At 53.5% G+C, this 24,613-nt stretch overlaps 1 protein-coding gene across 3 annotated transcripts in view; it reads left to right on the forward strand.

Annotated features, from left to right (window-relative positions):
• Positions 1-2,816: 2,816 nt before the first annotated feature.
• Positions 2,817-24,613, forward strand: part of LOC111154684 (acyl-CoA thioesterase 7) — a 95,035-nt gene continuing 73,238 nt past the window's right edge. The window contains exon 1 of one of the 3 annotated variants that reach the window (XM_022514512.1): positions 2,817-2,953. In XM_022514512.1, coding sequence (XP_022370220.1) covers positions 2,823-2,953 — 131 coding nt within the window. In that variant the 5' untranslated portion in view covers positions 2,817-2,822. Of the gene's footprint in view, positions 2,954-16,201; positions 16,336-23,597; positions 23,681-24,613 lie in introns of those variants that run through there. The other 2 variants (XM_022514506.1, XM_022514507.1) reach the window with 2 other exon arrangements.

Genomic DNA, 24,613 nt, shown 5'->3' on the forward strand with positions numbered 1-24,613 from the left:
CTCCCTCTCCCTGCCCCTCCCCCTGCTTGTGCTCTTTCTTTCTACCACTCTGTGTCAAATAAATAAATACAATCTTAAAAAAAAAAAGTTAATGGGAAAAAGAAGTCAGGAAGAGAGGTAGGGAGACTGAAAAACCACAGTTTTAGACAGGTGGCCGAGGAAGCCCCGTTCATAGGTGGTATTTTAGTAAAGACCCAAGGAAGTGAGGGCTGGGTCTTGGGGGGTGCATAAAGAAAGAGGGGTAGGGTGTGGTCAAGGACCCTTTGAGGGGTCACAGGGGTGGAGATTAAGCGAGCAATGGGGAGGGCAGAGATGAGGCCATGTGGATGGAGGTGTGGGTGGATTCTCGAATGCCATGGGGAGACGGGGCACATTCTAGACTTACTTTGAATGCAGAGCTGGCAGGATTTGCTGGTAGGCTGGATGAGGCCTGGGTGAGAAACGAGGCCTGGGTGACTCCTCAGTTGTTAGCTTAGGCAGTAAGAAGGAAGAAACTGCCGCGGAAGACTAGAGCAGCAATTTCGGGGGGAATGTGAGATGCTTACCACACACCTGCAGCAACGTGTGGTCCAGGCAAGAGGACACATGTGTCCAGAATTCAGGGGAGAGGTCTGGGCCTCCGCTGGGGCAGGACCAGCAGAGCAGACCAAACAAAGTGGCCAGAAATATAACAGCGAATGGCGTCTTGGAAGGCAAGGAATAAGCGTTTCAAGAGACTTCTGACAACGGATTACTGGGTTTAACAACTTGGAAGGAATTAGTGACCTTGATAAATTGAGCTGTAGAGACAAAACCCAGGATGGAATGGGTTCAAAAGAGAATGGGACCGGGAGTAGAGGACGGAGGATGTATATATAAACAGTTCTTCTGAGAAGTTTTGCTTAAAGGGACAGAAATGGCCCAGCAGCTTCAGGAGAAAGAAAATCCCAGAGTGGCAAGGTGGGGACTGTACGGTTGAGGGCGCAGTGGAAATCCATCGGCGCTGTAGTAAAGCCAATCCGTGATGCTTTTGCTGCGGGACTGTCCCCCACCCCCTGACCTTGAACATCCCATCCCCCACCCCCTGACCTTGAACACTGGCCAAGTGCATAAACAATTGGCAATCATTGACAAGTGGTTAATCCCAGAGCAGTCTGCTCTGCAGAACCGGGACACAGACTATGTTCCTTGGCTCCCTCTGTTACTGGACGAGCTGTCACATGGAGAAGGTTGACAGACACTGTCTTGGGCCAAAGCAGAGCCGCACCCTTTCCCAAAGGTACAGATGTTGCCCCAGATCTTCCCGTCCCCCTCTGGGAAGGATGCGGCTCTTTAATCCTGAACCATTCAGCCCCATTCCCTGGTCTAGGAATTCCGTTCAGCTCAGCATGTGGTCACAACCAGGCTTTTTGTGTCCCATTTGTCTCCCGATCAGATATGGAGCTTTTTGAAGAACAAAAATGTATCCAACCTCGTGGGAATGCTCCCACCTGTACACACAGGGCAGGGCCCCTGTAAATCCTTGTTCTATTGCATTGAGGGCCTGGGAAGAGCTGTCTGGAGAAACAACATTTGAGCAGGAAAGGTGAGAACAAAAGAGGAAGAAAGGCCCTGATTATTAACGAGGTAGGCCCCTTACTTTCATTACCTCATTTCTCATGCGGAAGGTCAGAAAGGTATTACTCCCAATTAATAGATAAGGAAATTGCTTTGGCTAAGACCCTAAAGCTGGCTATTGCTCCTAGGTTCCCAACCTAAGAAATCCATCCCGTTTGGGACCCATCACGGGAAGAGGTGGTGGTTAACTAGGGTTAAAAACAAAATTTCTAGTGCAATAATCACCCCCACTCCCCGCCCCGGGCCCCGCCCTCTAGTGCAATAATCTTAGATCACAGATGGGGTCTGGGCTCCCTCCATGGTCTGGGAAGGCCAGACTGACCAGGATGAGGCACGAGTCCTTCGGAGCTATTTAGTTTGGAATAAATGAAATGGGTTTTCAAATTTCACCGAAGAGCTCGAGTTCTGTGGGTTTCATTTGATTTCTAAAAATCTGACTACAAAAGCAATTTATGTTCATTGTAACAAATCTGGAGAAAGGCGAATCTCACATGGGGTAAAAAGCTCTCCGTAATTCTGGCAAGGCAATCACCCTTCCCCTCCTTGGGGGATTTTGGGCGTATTTTGTGACCCCGACTTGACCTGGACCCCACAGCGGAGCATAGGGCGTGCAACGTCACAGATCAGCATCTCTAGGGTTCCTACTGCAGCATGCACGCCCCCAGGCCAAAGCTCCGCGCCCCGGGAGGTCCTCCTGCAGGGTCCCCGCGGCGGTTTGCAGCGGGCGGTGTAGACAGATGCCCAGCTCCGGGCTCCGGGTTCCGCGCACGCACGTGCCTCGCTGCACCGCACACGGTAGCTCGGCCGTAAAGGCTCCTTTACGGGAAACCGCCTCCAGTTTCCTGTCATGGCTGATTCGAGAAGGCGACACCCGGACGCGGACCCCCCAGGCCTCTCTGCCGCACGCCGGCCGCCTCGCGGGGCGCTGTGACCCGCAACGGCCGGGCGCGGGCGACTGGAACGCCCCCCACGAACACGCGCCGCGTGGGGCTACGCTGATCCACGCAGCCGCCCCCCCTCGGCGCCGCCCAACAGCCGCCGAACCTTCTGGAAGCGGCGCCCCACGGCGCCCAGCCGCAGCCAGAACCGGACGCCGGGGGAGCCGGCGGCGGCTGGGGGGGCGGGGCGCTTGGGGGGCCGGGCCGGCGCAGGAGGCCGCGTTCGATTCGTCGCCGGCGCCTAGGCCCCGCCCCCGGCGCCATGGCCCCTCCCCTCCCTCCCCCTCCATGGCGCCGCCCGGGCTCATTCATTCCGCGCCAGGCCTGCCAGACACCTGCGTTCTCCTTCAGCCGCTCGCGGTCGCCGCCGGCATGTCAGGCCCCACCGCCGAGACCCCGTCCGCCATCCAGATCTGCCGGTAAGCGGGGCGCGCGGCGCGATGGGCGGCCAGGTCGCTGAGTCAGCGCCCGGGCCCGCTCCGGCCCGCCCCGGCCAGCGCCCCTCCGCGGCCTCCCCCCATCGCCCCCAACCCAGCCGGGTGCCGGGCCCTGCTTCTCCGGCTCGCCGCCCGCCCGCCGCGGCCGGGATGCGCCTCGGACTCCGCAGCGCCGGCGGCCCCTGGCGTATCCCGGGGACGGCGCGGCGCGGCGACCACGCAGGCCGTTTGCGGGAGGAATCCGCGCGGCGCCCTTCCGGGCGGAGTCGGTGCGCAACCCCCGCGCCGCGTGCCGCGCGCCCCGCCCGTGCCGGAGCGCGCTGGAGCCCCTACCCGGCTCCCGTTGAGCCCCCCCTAATTCGAGGGCGTTCTCCGGGCGGTGGCGCCTCGCCCACCGGATCCCCCCAGAGGTGGGGCGCAGATAACCAGCTCGCCCGGCGAGTCCCCGGGTGGGTACCCGAGTGGGCGGGGGCTGCAGGAGAGCATTCCCTTCAGTGTGATGCCTCGGGTTTCGCGGAAAGCCGGTGTTAACTGGAAGAGCGGAAAATCCCCTTCCCTGATGACGGTTTACTGCTCCGTGGAGCCTGGAAGCATCTCACACAATGGGGCGCGGGGTTGTTCTTCGCAGCGGACCACCCCTACCTTCCTCCACGGGCCCGAGGTAGATAGCAGCCCTCAGAGAAGACGGAGACCATGAGCTGGCTTATTTCCCGCCGGAGCGCGGAGGGCAGCCTCAAGGTTACTCTCCATCCCTTTGGGCAGAATCAGAAGCAAGCGCCCTGGTATTTGGGGAGGAGCTGAGTTAAGGGCAAGAAGTCTGGGAAGGCCGCGCTAGGACCGGGCCTGCAGCGGGGCTGTCCTGCCTGGTGCGCGCTAGGAGCGAGCTGCTTCCTGGTATGGGGCTGGTTCCTGAGGCTTGGAGGCTGGGCATCACACTGAACTTGGGTCCCAGCCAGATCGGTTTCCTGTGGATGTTGACATCTCTCTGGAAAAGGCAGTGGCTGGGTGTGTTCAGTAAGTGCTGCATTCACGCGGTGCCTTGATTCCATCTCACTTCTGACCCAGTCAGAAGCCTTTTCTGACTTCAAGGTCAGTTTTGCGTTTTCTAGGGAGAGGAGACTTTTAAGGAGAACCTTGCTGTGCTCCCTTTGTTACTGGCTGTGTGGCGGTCATGGCCGCACCAACTCCCGAGTTCCAGGGCAAAAATAATAGAAGCAACTGAGTTGGGTAAAGGACGGGCCTGGCGTCAGGGCCCTGGATCAGGCTCTGCCTTGTATTGGCCAAGTGACCTTGGTATTCAGCATTTGCAGAGGGCTTGTGTATCTCTGGACTCATTCGGTTTGCCCAACTTCCCTGGGAGGGAGGATGGCAGGGGTCTCACCACTGTGAAGAGAGGAAGGAAATTGGAGTAGGATATTGAGGCTCTGGGAGCCCCAATGTCTCGGTAAGGTCATCCAGCCACAAGAGCCTGAGGGCAGCCCCTGCCAGGTTGTATGTGTCCAGACCCGTGGATTTTCCACTACACCACCCCCCCACCATAAAAGAAGATACCGATTTCAATCTACACATCTGTGTGTGTGTTTTCTGTTACCTTGGATGTGTACCGCGCCGGCTCTGGCATATTTACAATTGCGTATTTTCTTGGAATGGCCTTGGGACAGGTGGGCAGACTGCCTGGCTGAGGTGAGTGGCCCGTGCCCAGCTCAGCTGCCAAAGGGAGTTGGGGCGGGGCTGTGAAGAGGGCCATGGTCACAAGGGTTTGGCCCAGAGAAGCTCCAGGACACTGGAGAGTGGACATACCAGGGCAGGGAGCCCTTTAAGGACATCTGAGCTGATACCCTGCGTTGAAAGAGGAGCCTCCTGGCCTGGGACAGCCAAGCCTGTGAATTTAACGAGTTTCACTGGACACCTCCAGGGAGCAAAGTGGCACGGAGGGACACTGACCGACACGGAACATTTGGTCCCAGCTTCAGGGGTTCACAGTCCAGCAGGGAAGGATGCCAGAACCCCCACTATAGTAGATCTTAAGAGTGGTCACATGCTCTCGGTTTGGAAGGCGGTGTTGAAGGGATGGGGCGCTAAAGGTTGGGGAGGGCAATGGTTAGAACCAACTCTGCAGCCCAATGAGGAAAAAATGTAATCTGCCAACTAAACATTAGCATTACTTAAGTGAAGGCTGCCTCCACCCCGTTTGGAAGCCGCCTGACCTTCCAGTGTCCCATTTTTCTCCTGGGTGGTTCTGAGTGTTAAAGTGTATCTAGTGCCTGTTGGAATGGCTGGCACCTTGTAAGTAAATGGAAGCTCTTTTTGTCCCAAAGTGGGACACTGGCTCAGGAGGCTGAGGGGCCTGAATTTGAATCCTAGCTCGGCCTCTTATAGGCGAGTGGCCTTAGGCATGTTCCTTAACCTCGCTGGGCCTCAGCTCTCTTCTTTGCGAACAGGAGCCGATAATGCCTGTTCTAGGGATTAAAATCCTTGGGGCAGTCCTGGGCAGTTATAAAAGTGAGCTCACAAGGGGAATGTGAGCTCACAAAGAGAACAGTTTACCTTTGAGAACCTGAACTTTGGAGAGTCAGACCACTGTGGGGTGCTGTCTCCTCCTCTTTCCGATCCAGCCCTATGATGCAGGTGCCGGGACAGCGTTTAAAATCTTAGAAGAGCATGTTTCCTTTGGTTATTTTGGTTTATTTCCTTTGGCTTAAGTAATGTTAATGTTTAGTTAGCCATTTACATTTTTCCTTGTTGGGACTCAGAGTTCTAGAAGGTCAGATCTGGAAGGACCCTTAGAGGCCCCCCAGTCCAGCTCTGTCATGTGACAGGGGAAATGGGGCCCTTAGAGGTTAAGGACTTGGCCAAGGGCCGACCTTGGACCTTGACCAGGAGCTGAAGGCTATTGGCAGATTATTCCTTGCCGGTGTTCCTGTTGCTGTGGTTTTCCTCCTGCCTTCCAAGCTGAAGTTTATATTTGGTTGTCAGGCTTATTCATGGCATCAGTGTGGGCCCCTAGCAGAAGCCCTCGTGTGTGTGTTGAGATAAAGTTGAAGGACATGTCATATAACAGGTTGTGGGAGAATAGGGCTTTGTGGGACGCTGATGGAAATCCTCCATGTCTGCACTGTCCAATATGGTAGCCATAGTCACTGGCCACTTGAGTGCCTGAAATGTGGCCACACGGGGAGGAACTGCATTTTTAATTGCATTCACTTAAGTTTATTTAAATATAAACCTACATAGTCCTGTGACTGGTGGCTGCATTATGGGACAGTGTAGTGTTGTGGAGGCATGTAGAAACTGGGAATGATGGCAGGCCTGGGAGAGGAAGGATGTCCTAAGGCTTCAGAAGCTCCTTGGGGACTGACTGCAGTTGGCTCCCAAACCCCATAGCTAATGTGGGCGGACCTTGGTTCGGACTTTGCCCGGGGCAGGTGGTCTAGGAGTCATTTATTTGCAGGTAAGTGTGTGAGGTCTGCATGGCGTTTTTTGTTTGCATGCTCTTAGATGCAAATCTGCCCGGAAACGTCATGAGGTTAGGGATTGACGTTGTTCACTGTTGTTCACTGTTGGGCCGAGAATGCCTTGAGTAGTGCCTGGCGTCTAGGAGATAGAACTTCTGGTAGATCCCGCATCAAGTCGCCAAAATGTTAGTGGAAAGGACCTGAATTCTAGTGTGTTAACCGGTTAACATTTTTTCCCCTTGGACTCAGTCTTTGGGTTTATAGTGGAATTAATAAAAACATCGAATCCGATTTACAGAAACCATACCCTGAGCTAATGTTCTGGAACATTCTATAGAACAATGCACAGTGCTGACTCCCTTCTTGCTAGGACAGGGAGGCTCTGGAAAAAGGTGCAGCCATTGCAGCCCAAGGAGCCTCTGGTTGGGTAGGCCGTTGCTCACCCCACCGCCCAGCCTCCCCCTGCAAGTGGGCCAGGCAACCTGGCATCGCCCAGGATTTGGCACCACAGGCTACCAGCTCCCTGGCTTCGGTCGGGCCGGAAGTTACTTTCTCCTGTTAACCTTAAAAAGAAAGCTGCCAGTTGTTTCACCAGAAAGAAAAAGGGGGAGGTTATTCAGGAGCTGCCAGGCAAGGAGGCTTACGGCAAAAGCACGGGCAAGCCTGGGAACAAAGGAATTGGACGCTGTTTTATATGGGAGAGGGGGCGTTCCCGAGCCCTTAGGAACAAGAAGTCTATTGGAGCGAACCATTGGAGCGAACCGGGAGTCCAGAGTATAGTGGCTTCTCATTGGCCGACGTGTGACAGTCCCCCACTGGCTGGGCTGTTGCCAGGGGAAGGGGAAAGCTTGCTTCCTCGTGCTGGGGCGGGCGCAGCAGAGCTAAAGCCGGTGCCCTGCGGAGCTGCCTTCCCCGCGGCCCTCTCCCTGCCAGAGATGTCCTGGGGAGGGGGATGCATTAGAAGGTCACCCGCCCCCACGGACCACCTACATCCCAGTAACTGAGGAAGCCTCTTACAAATGCGCGTATTCTGCATGCACATTACACTTAAGTTGAAAATCAACAAAATGCAGATTTTAAAACCTTAACGAGATACTTGGGGGGAACTTGGCTAGTCCTTTGAAACTTAAAAGATACTAAGGAATTTCCAGGGTTTTTAAGGTGAGGTCGCTGTAGTTCTGTTTTTTTTGAAAAATGACCTTATAAGGTATGATGTACACAATGAACTGCTCACAGGATTCGAGATGCGCCCCCAGAACTACCACCACCACTGTGACACAGAGCGTTTCCATCACCCCCAGCGGCTGTCCCAGCCCCGAACCCTGGTAAACAGGTCTGCTTTCTATCACTCTGGTTTCTGCCTTTTCTAGAATTTCGCATGGGTGCAGTCATGCACCTGGCACTCTGCTTGTGAGCGCCACCTGCCAAGTGCGTGTCGTCCTCCTTTCTTCTCACTGCCCACTTGTGTTACCTGCACTTTGTTTCCCGCCAGTCTGGGAACACCTGGGGTCTTTCCAGCTGTTGGTGATTGTGAAGACAGTTCACACATGCGGATCTCAAAACTTTTAGGATGCCACTGGGGAAACCTGAACACTCACTTGGTATTTGATGTTATATTTTAGGTGAGATCATTGTTTTGTGGTTCTACTTTTTAAAAATTTATTTATTTGACAGAGAGAGACAGCGAGAGAGGGAACACAAGCAGGGGGAGTGGGAGAGGGAGAAGCAGGCTTCCTGCTGAGCAGAGGACCCGATGTGGGGCTTGATCCCAGGACCCTGGGATCATGACCTGAGCCAAAGGCAGAGGCTTAAGACTGAGGCACCCAGGCACCCCTGTGGTTCTATTTTTAGAAGGAGTCTTTCTGGTTTAGAGGGAATGCTGAGATATTTACAAATGCTAAGCTTGTGATGTCTGAGATTTGTTTAAACTCCTCTGGAACTGGGGAGTGGGTGGGAACAGAGAGGAAACTGATCATCTGAAACCAGAGTTGACCAGTGGGGCTGTTTAGTGGGGACTCGGGTTCATTTCCTTCTCTCTGCTCTTGTAAGTGATGTTTTCCACAATAAAGAATAAAAAGATGGGGGCACCTGGGTGACTCAGTTGGCTAAATGTCCGACTCTTGGTTTCGGCTCAGGCGGTAATGTCAGGGTCCCGGGATGGAGCCCTCAGTCGGGCTCTGTGCTCAGCGGGCGGTCTGCTGGCGATTATCTCCCTCTCCCCTGCTTGCACTCCTTCTCTCTCTAAAATAAATGTTAAAAAATTTGAAAAGATTTTATTTGAGAGAGCACAAACGGGGAGAGGGAGAAGCAGGCTCCCCGCCGGGCAGATAGCCCGATTTGGGACTCAGTCCCAGGACCCCGGGATCATGACCTGAGCCGAAGGCAGACACTTAACCGACTGAGCCACGCAGGTCCCCAGTAAATAAAATCTTTAAAAAAAGAAAAGGAATGAAAAGACCAACAGCCTCTTGAGTCTCTACTCCAGACCTACTGGTTTTGCATCTTGGGGACCTGGGGCCCAGGAATCTGCATTTCCTCAGTGCTCCATCAGAGCTGGCGAGCCACTGTCTGAAGTAGGGATGGGAATTTTCCACTGTTGTTCTTGTGTCCACTTTCCTCAGCCACCCCGCTGCCAGAACCCGTGTGCTAGTTGGCAGCCTCCCAGCCCTCCTGACACCTGCCATGCAGGGACCCTTACCGCCCAGTGGAGCTGCTCGCCCCTGCCGGAGATCGGTTCTAGCCTGATGGGTGGTAGAGGCTTCCAGTCCCGGAGATGAGAATCTGGGCCATGTTGCTCACAGTCCCACCCATGTCCTCCTGTTAACTTTAAAAAGGAAAGTTATTTTATCAGCAAAACTGGGTTTATTCAGGAAAATCAGAGAATTGCAATTCAGGACACACAAGCTATGGAAAGACCATAAGTCCAACAGACAAAGGAGAGGAACGTTATTTCATGGAGAAGAAGGCGGAAGTCTGGAGGGGTGGTACTGAATGAGAGCTAAGTGGTGACAGTTTCTCATTGGCTGAGCCACAGGAATAGTTGATTTTTTGTAGAAAATTCAATGTACATCTTTTCCTGTTGGGGTCCTTTAGCTGATGATTCTTTCCTATTGACGATTCTTGTCTGGGAGTCTGTAATTGGCAGTGTTTCCTGGAACTGACGTTGAATGGCATGGTCCCCCTTCTAGCCTGCTAACTCCACTTGGTTTTACCTTATTAATTTTCATGCCGCTTTTGTTTTGTTTTGTTTGTGGGGCAGGGGCAGAGTGAGAGGGAGAGAGAATCTCATGTGGGCTTCACACCCAGTGCAGAGCCTGATGCAGGCGTCTGTCTCACAATCCTGAGATCATGACCTGAGCTGAAATTAGGAATTGATCGCTAACTGACTGAGCCACCCATGCACCCCCATTGTTTTTAAAAGAGGTTTATTTATTTATGTAGTTATTAGAAAAAGAGAGAGCAAGAGAAAGTGCTTGAGCAGGGGAGGAGCAGAGGGAGAGAATCCTCAGACAGAGTCTCTGCACAGTGCAGAGCCCAATTCAGGGCTTGATCCCAGGACCCTAAGATCTTGACATGAGCTGAAATCAAGTCAGATGCTTAACTGACTGAGCCACCCAGCACCCCTCTTTTGTTTTGTTTTGTTTCTGGTCAAGCTCTGATGAAGAGTCAGGTCTCCTTATTTAAGATTTTATTTATTTATTTCACAGAGAGTGAGAGAGTGCACAAGCAGGGGAAAGACAGAGGGAGATGGAGAAGCAGGCTTCCCGCTGAGCAGGGAGCCTGACACAGGGCTCCGTCCCAGGACTCTGGGACCATGACCTGAGCTGAAGGCAGATACTTACCCTACTGAACCCCCCAGGTGTGCCCTCCCTCATTCAGTGGTTTCATCTCTCAGTGCCAGGAAGGACTATTCCTGGTTGTCATGTCCTACATTGGAGGGGAAGCACATGGCAGTTGGAAACCACTTAAGGCCACATTTGAGTAACAAGGAAGGTTAGGAGCGTGGACTCTCAGGCACTTCCTATCTGTACTACATCTTATCAAGATCGTAGTGTTGGAGATCATCTCCTTCCTGGGTACGTCATTTTTATGAAAGTCTGACCCACAACCAAACCACACAACTGGAAATATTTATGCAACAGAAGAAGTAACATAACAATTCCAGATTGTGTGGTGGTTCTGTACCAGGACTCGAGGTCCAAAAGTGCCTCCTGGAAGTCCCCGCTGAGACAGGTGAGGAGAGCAGGTTGGTGCACAGCACCGGGACAGGCTGAAGGAACCCAGGACGCTGGGGAAGACACAGTGCAGCGCGAAGCAAAATAGCACACGAGCTTTCTGCCAAAATAGTAAAACTTCAAAGGTGTATTAAAATAGTACTGTTGGGGCGCCTGGGTGGCTTAGTGGGTTAAGCCTCTGCTTTCGGCTCAAGTCATGATCCCGGGGTCCAGGGATGGAGCTCCGCATCGGGCTCCCTGCTCAGAGGGAAGCCTGCTTCTCTCCCCCCACCACCCGGCTCGTGTTCCTTCTCTCGCTGTCTCTCTCTCTCTCTGTCAAATAAATAAAATAAAATCTTTAAAAACAAAAACAAAACCAAAAAACCCACTATTATTATCTAAAAGAACAGTTTGCAAAAACAAATGTTATCCAATAAGACAGCCTGTAAGGTTGCAAAATCAGAGACCGTGAATTTGGATAAGAACTCAGAGTCAAATAATCGTTCAGATGAAAGACTTTTGTGACTCCTGAACCTTCTAATCCTTCAGAAAATGCAAGTGAAAAACTACTTTGTCACGGGATCATGATGAGGCTGTTTCTGAAAAAGGCCATAAAAAAAAAAAAAAAGTTTTCCCCCTTTTCCAAGAGCCTGGGGAGATGTGGATGAGGGCATTTTCTTTCCATGAAAGTAAGAGTAGCGGCAGACAGCGCGGAGAAGGCTTCCAGGCCTGGTTTGGACTGCTCAGGAAAGCTGTGTCGTCAGATGTCATCGACTTCGTGGCCCGGAAGCCTGTGCTGTTGTTCACCAGCTGGTCAGGGTTAGGTGCTTCACCTAGATGTGTCCTGTTGGAGTTTGATGGCACAAGGGCCGGTGAGCAGTGCCTGGGAAGGGCATTTCCAGTAAGGCTGATGAGTCTTTGTGGAGGCGTGTCTTCCAACAGACGAAATCTCGGGTTACAAGGTCTATGTCTCCTGGGAATGAGTGGTGAAAAGGTTGGTCTACAAAACATGGTTATTTTTTATTTTTATCTACTAAAAAGATTTTGTTCATTTATTAGAGAAAGAGTGAGAGAGCATGAGTGGGGTGAGGGGCAGAGGGAAAAGCAGACTCTCCGGGGGCCTCGACGTGAGCCACAGGCAGACACTCAAATGACTGAGCCACCCAGGCACCCCTATTTTAAATTCTTAAAAATATATTATTTTTAAAAGTAATCTCTACACCCGGTGGGGGCTTGAACCCACAACCCTGAGATCAAGAGTTACACACACCACCGACTGAGCCAGCCGGGTGCCCTGTACCAAAGCCTGGATTTTTTTAACAGATGCAGTTAGGACTTTAAAATATTGGAAAGCATCTCCTTTTGTCAACTACAGATCAGAGGAGGCAGGGGCCAAGGGCACCGGATGTCCTGCGACTTAGCTCCACGGCTGAGAGGCTACAAGTTCCAAAGGGGGTCAGTCAGAGATTTGGAAGAACCAAGAGCAGTGCTTTCGGCCACGGTGTCTGGAAGGTCTCTGCAACTTTTGCCAATTGAATCTTCACAATGCCTTTCGTGTGTTTCACTGACCTTGAGGATTGACCTTGAGGAGTGTGCATAGTATTCTAAAACTAGCCAAATAGCACAGACTCGTCGAGGCGCCTGACCGTTAAAATGGGTTTCCTGATCACTGTGAAGTTTGACAGGAGTTACTCAGGTGGGGGCATCCTTTTGAACAGAATTTTTCTTTTTAAGATTTTGTTTATTTGAGAGAGCACAAGCAGGGGGAGGGGTAGAGGGAGAAGCAGACCCCGTAGAGCAGGGAGCCCAACGCGGGACTCGATCCCAGGACCCCGGGATGGTGACCTGAGCCGAAGGCAGACAACGGACTGAGCCCCTCCAGGCGTCCTATTGAACAGAATTTTAACCACAGAAGCAGCAGTGGCCTGCCTATAAGGGAAAGGCTCAAGCCAGTGAGAAAATACACGAATTGTGACTACCACATCTTGTTGTGTTTGTACAACCCATACGTGTGAAGGGGTTTCCACAGATTGTACTTCGGACAGGTGTGTTAATATTTCTTGTTAATATTTCTCCCCCCCACCAAATTTCTCTGCTAATTGTTCATGAACACTATAATTTTGTCAGTAAACCCGTGTACAGAGGTAAGTAGTAGGAATTTTAGAACTTCCGGTAGGCTCAGTTTGTTTTTGGGTCCAAACCAGAGTTCTCTCTTTTCATTGAGCCAACAATGATTAGATTTCCAATACTGTTTTTCCTTCTCTGGGGCCAATTATTGGGTTATCTCCTGTCGGTTTTTCCATATTATCATTTGGAACAACATCATTTCGGACCACAACAGGGATTTGTTTCTGGGTTTCCTTGACAGCCTCATTTTTGGCAGAAATGTCAGTGAGGTGGTTTCCTTTGGTCTCCAAGGAATTGCATCTGAATGTCCACGAGCCTTAAATTGTAGCTAGAACAGCCAGCGAAAGTGTGGCATCTGATAAGTTTTAGCAATGGGAGCCATTTTTAATTCTATTCCCATTGCAGGTAAGGAAACCAGACTGCTAACCAGCATTCCAAGGTCATGAGCCGTGGCGTGTGGGCTGTTGGTATAAATACACGTGGTTTTACCCTGGTCTGGCGTCACCATGCGGGATATTAGAGGGGACCCTGCGAACATCTCCTCAGCGCTCCGCACTAACAGGGCAGTTGGTGGCAGGAATGGCTGTGAGGCAAGGGGGATTTTCCTGGGCCACAGGATCTGGTTGTTGGCTATAATACCCCGTGGGGCCATGCTGGTCCCCGTGTTTTTGTGGTTGTGTACTCTTAAGATGTTCCCTTCACTCTCATTTACACAGAGGAGAAAACGAAATTCATAATTAAGATGTCTGAGGCCGGGGTCTTATTAGGCTCTTCCTTTTTTTTCTTTTTCTTTTTTTTTTTTAAGATTTTTATTTATTTATTTGACAGAGAGATCACAAGTAGGCAGAGAGGCAGGCAGAGAGAAAGAGAGGAGGAAGCAGGCTCCCCGCCGAGCAGAGAGCCTGACCCGGGGCTCAATCCCAGGACCCGGAGATCATGACCCAAGCCAAAGGCAGAGGCCCAACCCACCTAGCCACCCAGGCACCCCTAGGCTCTTCCTTAAAGTCCCCAAAGTTGTATCTTCCTGCTCTTTCACTTTTACAATTTTTATTTGTATATTTACAGTAGCTCTATGTGCCCAACATAGGGCTTGAACTCATGTCCCCAAGATCAAGAGCCACACATTCTGCTGACTCAGCCAGCCAGGAGCCCTGGAGTTTTCCTTTTCTTACTAAAGCATGTAGACATTGAACCACAAGACTGGCCAGCCTTGAATTCAAGAAAACCTTGTAATTGGTTTTCGATTTTGGGGAGTTTAGGAACGCTACCTGGGTTCTAATGCAGTTCTTGTTCTGAGATCAGGTTTTCTAGTATCAAACTGGATTTGAGGGCGCCTGGGTGGATCAGTGGGTTAAAGCCTCTGCCTTCGGCTCAGGTCATGATCTCAGGGTCCTGGGATCGAGCCCCACATCGCATCGGGCTCTCTGCTCAGCAGGGAGCCTGCTTCCTCCTCTCTCTCTCTCTCTGCCTGCCTCTCTGCCTGCTTGTGATCTCTGTCTGTCAAATAAATAAATAAAATCTTTAAAAAAAAAAACCGGATTTGAGCAAACTGCAATTTTTCTTTGAGGAATTTATGTCCCTTTAAGGCCAAAAGCATTAAGAGGCGGATGCCATCTCCTTGTGAAGAGGTTTGGGAAGAGCAGCGGAAAAGCAAGTCATCCACATGTTATAAGTAGAGGCCACAGACAATTTTTATATCATCCAAATTAGCTTTTAAGATTTGTGAAAAGGACCATCTGTAAAACCCTGAGCGATTCAGACGTACTTACATTCTTCCCAAGTGAAAGCAAAAGGACAATCAGCTTTCCTTATTGCCTGGAATACTGAAGAGACACTGCGTAGGTCAAGGGCAGTGAAGAAACTTGCCTTCTCTGGGGATGGATGTCGGTGACGCACAGGGCCAGGGGCAACAGGATGCCGAGAGATGACCATGCTGTTTGTTGTTCGCAGGTCCTGGACAAGAACAGCAATCTAGAGAGGCGTCCCATTCAGTTTTGACAGTCTCAGAGCCCTGGCTGTCCAGTTTAGTTTTGAGAAAGTAAGTTTGGGGAGATCAAAGAGTTCTCCATCATGGCCACTGACCATAGTTTTTAAACATAAAGCCAACTATGGTCCCAGAGATGGGGGACAGTGCCCCAGTTTTGATGACTGGGATCCCATTTCTTAGAGGTTTGTCTCTAGAGCGGAAGGAAAAATTCCTCCCCAGCACTCTTTCAGCAGGAACAGCCCGGTTCCAAACAGAAGTCAGACCAGAGGGCAAATGAGTGAGTTCTCAGGGAAAGGCCAAAATCCTAAAATAGATCTTGGATAAAGCCGGGGGAGCTCAGACCCAAGGTTGGTGGAGCCCAAGATGCAGGAGAAAACTTGCCCTCGCAGTCCCCGGTCAGCAAGAAAGCAGTGAGCCCAGGAGGCCTTGAGGGTGTCGCTGCCTGTGTGTCCACCAGCCTCGGAGTTGTTGGGGGTCCCCCGGGATCCCACTTCTGATCACCAAGTAAGGGTAACCTTAAAAATAAAAAAGTCAGGGCGCCCGGGTGGCTCAGTGGGTTAAAGCCTCTGCCTTCAGCTCAGGTCATGATCTCAGGGTCCTGGGATGGAGCCCTGGGATCGAGCCCCACATCCGAGCTCTTTGCTCAGCAGGAAGTCTGCGCCCCCCCCCCCCCCCCCCCCCGCCCCGGCCACCTGCCTCTCTGCCTACTTGTGATCTCTCTGTCAAATAAATAAATTCTTTTAAAAAAACAAATGAAAATCAAAAATTCACTTGTTTTGTGAGCATATGTGGGTTTATTTGGGAAAGCAGAGAATTGTCATTTGGGACAAGCAAGCTGTGACAAAGCCAGGGGCAAGCCCCACAAACAGGAGAGGAGCGGGACCTCCCGGGAAGGGGGGAAGCCAGTTGGTGAGCGAGAGCTCGGAGTGATGACAGTTTCTCATTGGCTGAGGTGCGGGGGCGGGTCACCTCATCGTCCCTGAAGATGCTGAGCGCATCTTGCTCCGTGGAACCCCCCCCCCCCCCCCCCCCCCCCGCCGCGGCCGCACCGGGGGGGTGGTTCCGCTGGCGTCTGTAACTGACGTGGGGCCGCTTCCCCTCCGCCTCCTGGCCCCACCTAATGCGTTCTTCCTCAGGAATGGGCACACTGCCTGCCCGTTGTCGCCCTCCCTCTTTTGCTCAGGGAAGAGCCAAGCCGGTGACTTCAGGCAGAGCCATGAATTCCTTGCGTCACTGGGGTTACAGGGAAGCATTGTGTGAGACGCTTCCGGAGGGATAACCGGCAGTTTGAGTGTGGCTGGAGGAGGGGCAGCCCCAGGAGGAGGCTGCTGGGAGAGGGGGCCCTGCCGTCCTGTAGGGAGGGCTCTGGGGGGCAGGCCCACTGGGGAGCCAGGACCGGAGGCTGCTAATGCGCCTGCTGCCGGCATCGGGGCAGACGTTCTGCTAGATGAAGGGGCTTGTCTGTGCTGTCCGCCTCCGAGCACTCGCCAGGCCGGCGGCCACCTGGGAGCGTCTGGGGCCCAGGAGCACCCCCAGTCCCGGGGAGAGATGCTGGGCTTCCACGAAGGCTGTTGAAACCAGGTCTGATCTGCTGTCTCGACCCTGTGTCACCGCAAGGTAGGATGACAGGGACATCTCTGTGCCCACAGTGATGGCACCACTCTGTTGTCAGCGCGTAGGGCAGACTGAGCCTTGGCCACATGACTCGGGATTTATTGTTATAGACGGAGAGCTGGTGTTCAGCGAGGTGCCTGGTGGAGCGCACCCACTTGTGCGGCCGTCTGAAGGGGAGACCTAGCAGGTTTCTCGGCCAGGAACCTGTCGAAACCCGTCGGGCTTTGTCGGAGGCGGAGGCTTTCAGGAACGGCAGGCTGTGGGCTCCGGGTTCTGGGTGGCTGACAAATTTGAAGGCTTGAGGCGGAAAGCCTTCTGTGCTGTGGAGAGTAAAGCACCACTCCTACTGACAGCTGTGCCGGCTCCTCACCCCCGGGCACACGCTGCCAAGGAGTCGGGGCACATGTGCCTCCTGCTGTCCCCTGGGGCAGGGCGGTCAAGCTGTGATTTTGGACCCGCAGGCTTGTACGGGGCAGGGGGAGCTGTCCTCACGTGCTGGGCTCCTCTTCAGCAGCGTGACCCTGTGCTGCTGTCCATGGCCTTCCCTTGTTTATTTCAAACTTTATAGGAACTTTGTTGGGTGGGTGCAGTGGGTGTACCGCTCCCCCCCGCCCCGGTTTGTACCAGCTTTACTGGCACATAACCTGGGTTCCGTATGACTCGTCACCGGAGTGCACAATTTCACCAGCAAAAATGGGGTTACTGGGGAAAACCAGAGAATTACAGCTTGGGACAAGCGAGCTACTGTGAACCCTCCGCAAGTCTGGAGAACAAAGAGGTTGCTTTTATAGAGGTAAGGGGGAGCCGGGAGGGCTGTTGTAAACTAGAAGCCTGTTGGAGCAAACTGGGAGTTGGAAGTGTCGTGGCTTCTCATTGGCTGCATCGCCTCTCGCTGGCCGGGCCCTTGCTGGAGCAGGAGCGCCTTCCTTCCTCCTGCTGGGGTGGTCCAGCGGGAGAGGTACAGTGGGGACCTGCCAGGATCTCTCTTCCTGGTGGGGCTGTAAGGGACCAGTTGTAAGGTGTGAGAGCACCCCCTGCTGCCCTCCCGACTCTGTTCGCAATGAGGCTTTTATTTTTTATTAATTTATTAATCTGCCCAATCTCTATTCTTTCTCTATCAGTTTGTCTCTTCTGGACATTCCAAATAAGCAGAATCATGCAATATGCTGTTTTCTGTCTGGCTGCTCTCAGGGAGCATCCTGTTTTCAGGGGTCACCTGGGCTGTAGCAGGTGTCCGTGCTGCCTCCGTAACTCACTGCAGGGTCCATACCGCATTTGTGTATCCATTCATCAGTTGATGGACATTTGCTGGGCTCCCACCGTTTGGCTACCATGTATAACTTACTGTGAGTTTTTGTGTGGGCATATGTTATTTTTTCTAGAGTGTATACCTAGTGTGGCTTAATAAGAAATACATATTTGGTCTTTGTCCCTGAGTCCTGGCACAGACTTCCTAAAACACTTGAAATTTCCTGTGTGACAGTGTGTCTTTGGTATGCGAATGAGGTGGTTAGCGGGCTGGGAGTCTATTAGAGAGCTTCAGGATGGGGGCTGGTAGCCAGGATGACCCAGGCAGGGTTAGACGGTTGGAACTTTCTGCCCCACCTCCTGCCTGGAGCCAGGGAAGGGAGGGCTGGAAGTTGAGTTAATCACCAGTGTCTCCATAATGGGACCTTCATAAAAATCCCCAACAGTGGAGTTCGGAGATCTCCCGGGTTGCTGGACACCTGGATGCGCAGAAAGGGTGGTGTGGCTGAGTCCCACCCCATGCCTTGACCTGTGTGTCTCTTTCATTAGGCTGTGCCTCAGCTGTATCCTTTATAACAAACCAGTAAACGTGAATATAGCTTTTGCCCGAGTTCTGTGAGCTGCTCCAGTAAATTATCCAACTGGAGGAGGTTTTTGTGGGAACCCCGATTTCTAGAGCCATTTTGTCAGAAGTATAGGTGGCCTGGGGCTCGTCGTTGGCATCGAAGTGGGGACAGATCTGAGCCCTTGAACCTGGGGCTTGAGCTAACCCCAGGCTGTTCGCATCAGAACTGCCCTGAATCGTAGGCCCCCCAGCCGGGAAAACAGCTCCCTCACACCGGTTGTCAGAGGTGGTGTGAGGAAACCAGCCCGTCTGGGAGTGGGGTTGCTGGGTCATAGGGTTTCTCTACGCGGAAACTTCCAACGAGCCACTAGTGTGTTTTCCAGCGTGGCTGCCTCACTGTTTTGTCCCCTCCTCCAGCAGTGCAGGGGTGGGGGGGTCCCTGCCTCCTCCTCAGTGCTAGGGAGCTGCCTCTTGGGTTACAGCTGCCCTGGCCAAGTGGGAGTGATGTGGCATCTCCCGTGGCCTTGATTTGGTTTCTCTGATGACTGATGATGCATAACTTTTTGTACTGATTTTGTGTGCTTCCCATACAGTGTACATTTTGGTCTGTTCAGTTTCTTTCCTCATTTTTCATTGGGCTTCTTTGTCTTATTCTTGAGTGGTGAGAGTTCCTTCCAGATTCTAGATACAAGTCCCTTCTCAGATGCATGGTTTGCAAAGATTTCGTCCGTCTAGTGGGTTGTCTCGCCACTTTGGATGCTATGCTTTCAAGCACAGAAGTTTTGGATTTTGATGTAATCCAATTCATGTTTTTTATTTTCTGACTCTGCTTGTGCTTTTCGCTGTTGGATCCAGCAAACGGTGTCAGGTCCAGGGTCAGGAGGTTACCCGTGTGTCCTCTCAAGATTTCCGCAGTCTCTGCTCTTTTAGGGCTTTACCTGTTTTGAGTTCTTCCTCATAGATGGTGTGAGGTAAGGGTCCAGCTTTGTTCTTTTGATGTGGACACACCTCTTTCTCCAGATGGGGACAGTCTCTGTGAGTCCCAGGTCCTTGTCGGCATCCCAGGGGGAAGCCACAAACCTGCCCCACACCCTCGGCTCTCCCCGACCCTGAGGACAGAAGCAGAGGGGCACCAGGTAAAAGTGCCCTACAGAAGGTGGGGTGTTGGTCACCCACGTGGTTTCATTTCAGCAGTGGTCCGGGCCTCTGTTTCTGCATCTGTTTCCCACTTCACCTCCCAGAACACCAACAGGCCCCCTTCTGGTCTTTCCGCCCTTCCTACTCCTCCACCCTCCTGTCCCCGCGGCGGTGTGCTGTCCCTGCAGCGGTGTGCTGTCCCCAACTATCCCAGGGCAGGTGGCAGGCTGGTTGTGCAGGCCTCCCATGAGGCAGGTCCCCACTGGAAACCGTCCACGGCCATGCCAGACTGCCAGAACCCCTCGGTGCCCTTACACGTGCTCCATGAGGCTCGGACTTGCATAGCCAGGCCCAGCGGGCACGATGGGCCATCGTAAGTGTGCTTAAAACCCTGCAAGGCGGGAGGTTGTCTGTAGTAGTCGTGACCTTGAATGTGCCCCATGGCCCAGCAAGAACGTTTAATGGGGCATCAGGTGCATCAGGGAAATCAGAATTTTAATCCAAATGGGGGAGGTCATGTTTGCACTGGGAGGTGAAGTACAGGGAGAAAGAATTGCTTTCTCTGTACAAAGAATTGTACAACTAGTTTTCCCACCCTCTGGATGTGGAGCAGAGCCTCCTAATAGCTGACAGAGGGGGAGCCGCACCCTCAGTCTGAGCCGCTGCCCTGGCTCCCGTCTGCACCCTTCATGCCCACTCAGCCCTCAGCCCCGGGGGGCAGAGGGGCTCCCTGTTTTACAAATAGGGAAACTGAGGGCAGGAGTGACCTGTCTGCGGTCAGCACAGTGAACACTGGAACTCAGGTCTCTTGACACCGAGCTGGTGTGTCTCATCACCTGCTCAAGGGAGGTGATGGGGAGAGCTCTGATCCGCCAGCTGCCCAGACACGGCCTGGTGCCCCGACTTTGGTTTATGAATGGGTAGGATTAAAAGTCAAAGGCAGGATTTGTCTCCTCCCAAACTCAGCACAAGACTGAGAGGTTCTCTTAGCCTCAGGGAAATGTGCGGCTCATGGCACAAAGGCCAGGGTGTTGCTCACCCTGGGAAAGGGAGAAGCCTTAGCTGAAGTACCTGCCCTCCGAAGATTTGTCTGGGGGGTCTGAGAAGGGCTTCTGGTGTATGTGCCGTGCGGCCACTCAGGGAATGGGGTGCTGGGGAATGCTTCAGAGGTGTTTTCTGATTTCTCAGCCTGTGTCCTGGCCTCCCTTGGCACACCCCAGCCGTCTGCAGGTCAGTGTGACATGGTCACTGGCCCCACTCTCCACAGGTTGAAGGTCCCCGGGCTTCCAATTCCAGTCTCTTCTCGAGCCGCCTAAATATTTCATGACCCTCTGGGCCCTTGGCAGGTGGGACCTTCAGCCTTGTAACTGATCAGGGTGAGCGAGGGCGGGTGGCCGTCATTTTCCATAAATGCCACGCTTGGTCTGTGCTCCTTGGCTGTACTCAGGTGTGCCTTTGGAATCCAGAGCTTTAATGGCTGAAACGCTTTCTGGAGCCTGGCAGTGTCTCAGGAAACCAGATCCTGTTGGGTCAATACTCAGTCTCCCTGAATGACAGGCTGACACTCCCCCGTGCCCCGTCATGTTGTGTGCCTGATAAACATCAGGACCTGAGAGATGGGGACACCCACAGGCCAGCCTGGAGTCGCCTGAATAACCTGTGGCGTCTGACACCCGTTGCTAATACTCTTCCTTTTAATTGAGGTACAGTGGACGCGGAGTATTAAATTAGTTTCCGATGGGCGGCGAGTGAGTGGACATTCACGTGCCTCACGCAGTGCTCGCCGGAAGTGTAGGTGCCGTCCGTCACCTGCAGTCATCACGATGTTTTGGCCGTATCCCCTGTGCGGTACTTTACGCCCCTGTGACTGGCTTCGTTTATAAATGGACGTTTGTACCTCTTCCTCCCTTACCTGCCCCCCCCACTACTTAGTTCTCTGTATTTACCAGTCTGTTCTATTTGGTTTGGTTTGGTTCTTTAGATCCACATAAAAGTAAAACACAGTGTTTGTCTTTGATTTATTTCACTTAGCATGATACCCTCTATCCAGGTCCACCCATGTCACAAATGGCAAGATTTTTTCCTTTTTATCAATGGCTGAGTAATATTCCTTTGTGTGTGTGCGTATGGGGCTTGTGTAACACATCTTCTTTATCCATTTCTCTGTCGACGATCACTTGCTTCTGAATCTTGGCTGTTGTGAAAAATGCTGAATTGAACATCAAGGTGCACATATCTCTTTGAATTAGTGTTTTCATTTTCTTCTGGTAAATATGCAGAAGTGGAATCGCTAGATTGTGTGGTATTCCTTCCCTCTTTCCATCCTTCCTTCCCTCCCTCCCTCCCTCCTTCCTTCCTTCCTAAGATTTTATTTATTTATTTGCCAGAGAGAGAAAGGGAGAGAGAGCAAGCGGCAGGCAGAGGGAGAAGCAGGACCCTGCGATCATTGCCTGAGCTGAAGGCCGACATCTAACCGACTGAGCCACCCAGGTGCCCCTTGTGTGGTATTTCTACTTGAAAGCTGAAGAAAACGGCTGCCACCGATGTCTCAGCGGAGCGCAGCCTTGCTCGTGAGCGGAGCTGGTGGCCTGTGGGTCTCAGAAGCCTCAAAGCCGCTGCCCTGACCAGCTGTGCGTGGTGCTCTTTGGGCCCAAGTCTGGGAGCTCTCTCCTGGGCCGAGTGTTTGGAGGCAGGGGGGCCTGTGTCCCCCAGCGGCCTGCAGCAGGTGTTGTGGCGACGGCTCTGTTGGGTCGTAAGTTGTATCCCGTTCACTCGAGTGCCCCTCGGTGTGCTCTGGTATGTGCACAGGCTTGGGCGACCATCACTGTGGTTTAAGTCCGGAACATTTGTCTTCACCCCGAAGGAAGCGCTGTGGTCTTTAGCTGTCACTCCCCATTTGCCCCCACCCCGCCCCAGCCCTGGCGGCCATCAGTCGGTCTGCTCTCCTTCTCTGGACCGGCCTGCTTGGACGTTTCGTGTCCACAGAACCGTGCCTTTTGGGACGGCTGCTTGCCCTCCGCATCATGTTTTGGGGACTCTTCCGCGCGGTAGCGGGCATCAGCCCCCGCTTCCTCCTTAGTCAGATCCTGTCCTGTCATGCGCACGGAGGGCGTTTGACTTGCCGGTTCCTGCGTGAAGGGCTCCTGGGCTGTTCCCTGTGCTGTTCCCTGTCTTTTGGCCGTTCCGATCATCTTGCCGGGAACCTTTCCAGGCATCTGGTTAATTCAGAAACCACCTCCTGGTCATTTCATTTGGTTTGCTGGTTGTCTCACAGTGATTTGCTCAGAAGGCTGACGACGGACGAGCCCGCTCCGCGGAGAGTCGGAGTGGCTGTGCGGCCAGTGGAGGTGACACGGCCCCGCTGCTCCGCTGGAGCTGTGGGACGACCTGCGGGTGTCCCCCGGTGTCGTCTCCTGCAGGGTTCCCTCATTGCACTTCCCCGTGAGCTTTGTTTGAGTTTTCTAAGTCTTAGTTCTCCTGGTTCAGGGTGTGTCCATGTACGCAGGTGTTAAGTCATTGGGCCTGCCTGTCACTCCGTGGATCATTCTGGAACTGACACATTCTTCCTTCTAATGACGAAAATGGGGAGAGAGCCTCATTTGGGTCTGAACTCTGTGGCTTGCCTCGACGCTTCCCTCTAGGCGGACGGGGGATCCCCTGTGTGCTCCGGCAAGGACAGCTTCCCTTGAAGCCGGTCTTGGAGCATTTTTATGATCTTTCCATAATTGGGAAGGAACTGGTGGGGCAGGTTGTGGCCTCTCATCCGTCTGTGAGTCATCACCCCATCACCTGGGCGGTGTTTGGCCGTCAGGGACGGCAGGTCTTTGCGGTGTGTGGGACGCTGCGTCTCTCCGAGGCCCAGCGCCTCCCGGATATTCCCTCGAAGGTGCCCGATGCCGCCTCCAGATGTGCGTGACACGGGGGCCGCCCCCATCGCCTCCGAGGGCCTGCTTTCCCCACTGGTAGAAGCTGGGGCTCGAAGAGAGTAATTTCCAGCATTCTTTTCAACTCCAATTTCCTGTGATTTTAAGGGATCTGAGAAGGTCACGGGCACACACAGTGCTGGGAGTGGTGGGGTGGCTGCTTCCTACCTGGGGTAGGCCGCGTGCCCAGCGCACCCAGGGTCGAGACCAGGGCAGAGAGAGAAGCCAGCGTTGCTTAGGGAGGCAGCGATGCCCGCCCAGAGGAATGCAGCCGAGTCCAGAGGGCACAGCAGGCAGGCTGACACACCCCTCCGGGTCCCATCTGGCCGGGGCTCTGGAAAAGACATGCAGAGACCATGCTCGGGCTTCGGAGGGGCGTGTCCCTGAAAGTGTTGAGGAAGGGAGCTGGCGAGGCCTGTCTCAGGGGGAAGGCCAAGTTGTAAGACAACTGTGGGATGGCTGGGGGTGGGGGTGGGGCCAGAGGGGGCCCTGGTTGTGATGGTGGGGTGTCTGGACACATGGCTCTGGGATGCCCCCTGGCTGGAGTGGACACCCGTGGCCTTGGGGGCCTTTTCTGTGGCCCGCGGGTGATAGATGGGCTTGACCGGACCCAGAACACGGCCCACTGTGGTGGCCTGTGGGGACAGCGCTCTTGGCCTTTTCTAGGGAAGGAGAGTGTGGCCAGGCTTCTCTGGGCAAGGAGGGCAGGGGGAGGCGCAGGCTGTTGGCCGGGTGCGCACGGGACCGGAGCACCCGGATGACCGGAGGGGACCTAGGGTGGGTGGGGTGGTGGCTCTGTCCACCTGTGTCTCTCAAGGACTGGATCACTCTTTGATTTGACACCTGTTCATGGCACTTTGCTTTGTGTCCCGCGTGGTGCCAGGTGCTGGGGACATCGCAGTGAGCAGGATGGCCCCAGTCCCTGCCCTACAGGAGTAGTCCTCGGGGCTGCTGGCAAATGGGGTCATTTCTATTCAGGTTGAAGCCACGTCACGGACAGCTGAGGGGCTGAAGGAGGTCCGTCGTCCTGCCAGGGCCCCCCTCGGACTGTGAGGGTAGGGGAAGGCTTGGGGAAGGTTTTCCGCCCAGACTCTGCCCTGACTCCCCTTCCAGGTAGACATTTCAGGTGTGGTGCGTGGGCCCGTCTGAACTCCGTCCTGCCCCAGCCGGCCTCCCTGCGGAGTGCGCCGCTGTGCTGCTGGTCAGTCTGGAATTTTGCCTCTGTTTCTTTTCACATGAAGGTGAGAGGCCGTGGGACAATGGTAGCTGTGCCTTCAGGAGCAGATCATCGTGTTTTAGGGAGGCAGCCAGGAGCACGCCGGGGCTCTGGTAGTGAGAGCGGCCATGGGCTGAGTTGGCCTGGACCCCTCTG

Source organism: Enhydra lutris, unplaced genomic scaffold (assembly GCF_002288905.1).
Source record: "Enhydra lutris kenyoni isolate GAN:26980312 unplaced genomic scaffold, ASM228890v2 scaffoldscaffold38, whole genome shotgun sequence".
In the NCBI taxonomy this organism is placed as follows: Eukaryota; Metazoa; Chordata; class Mammalia; order Carnivora; family Mustelidae; genus Enhydra; species Enhydra lutris.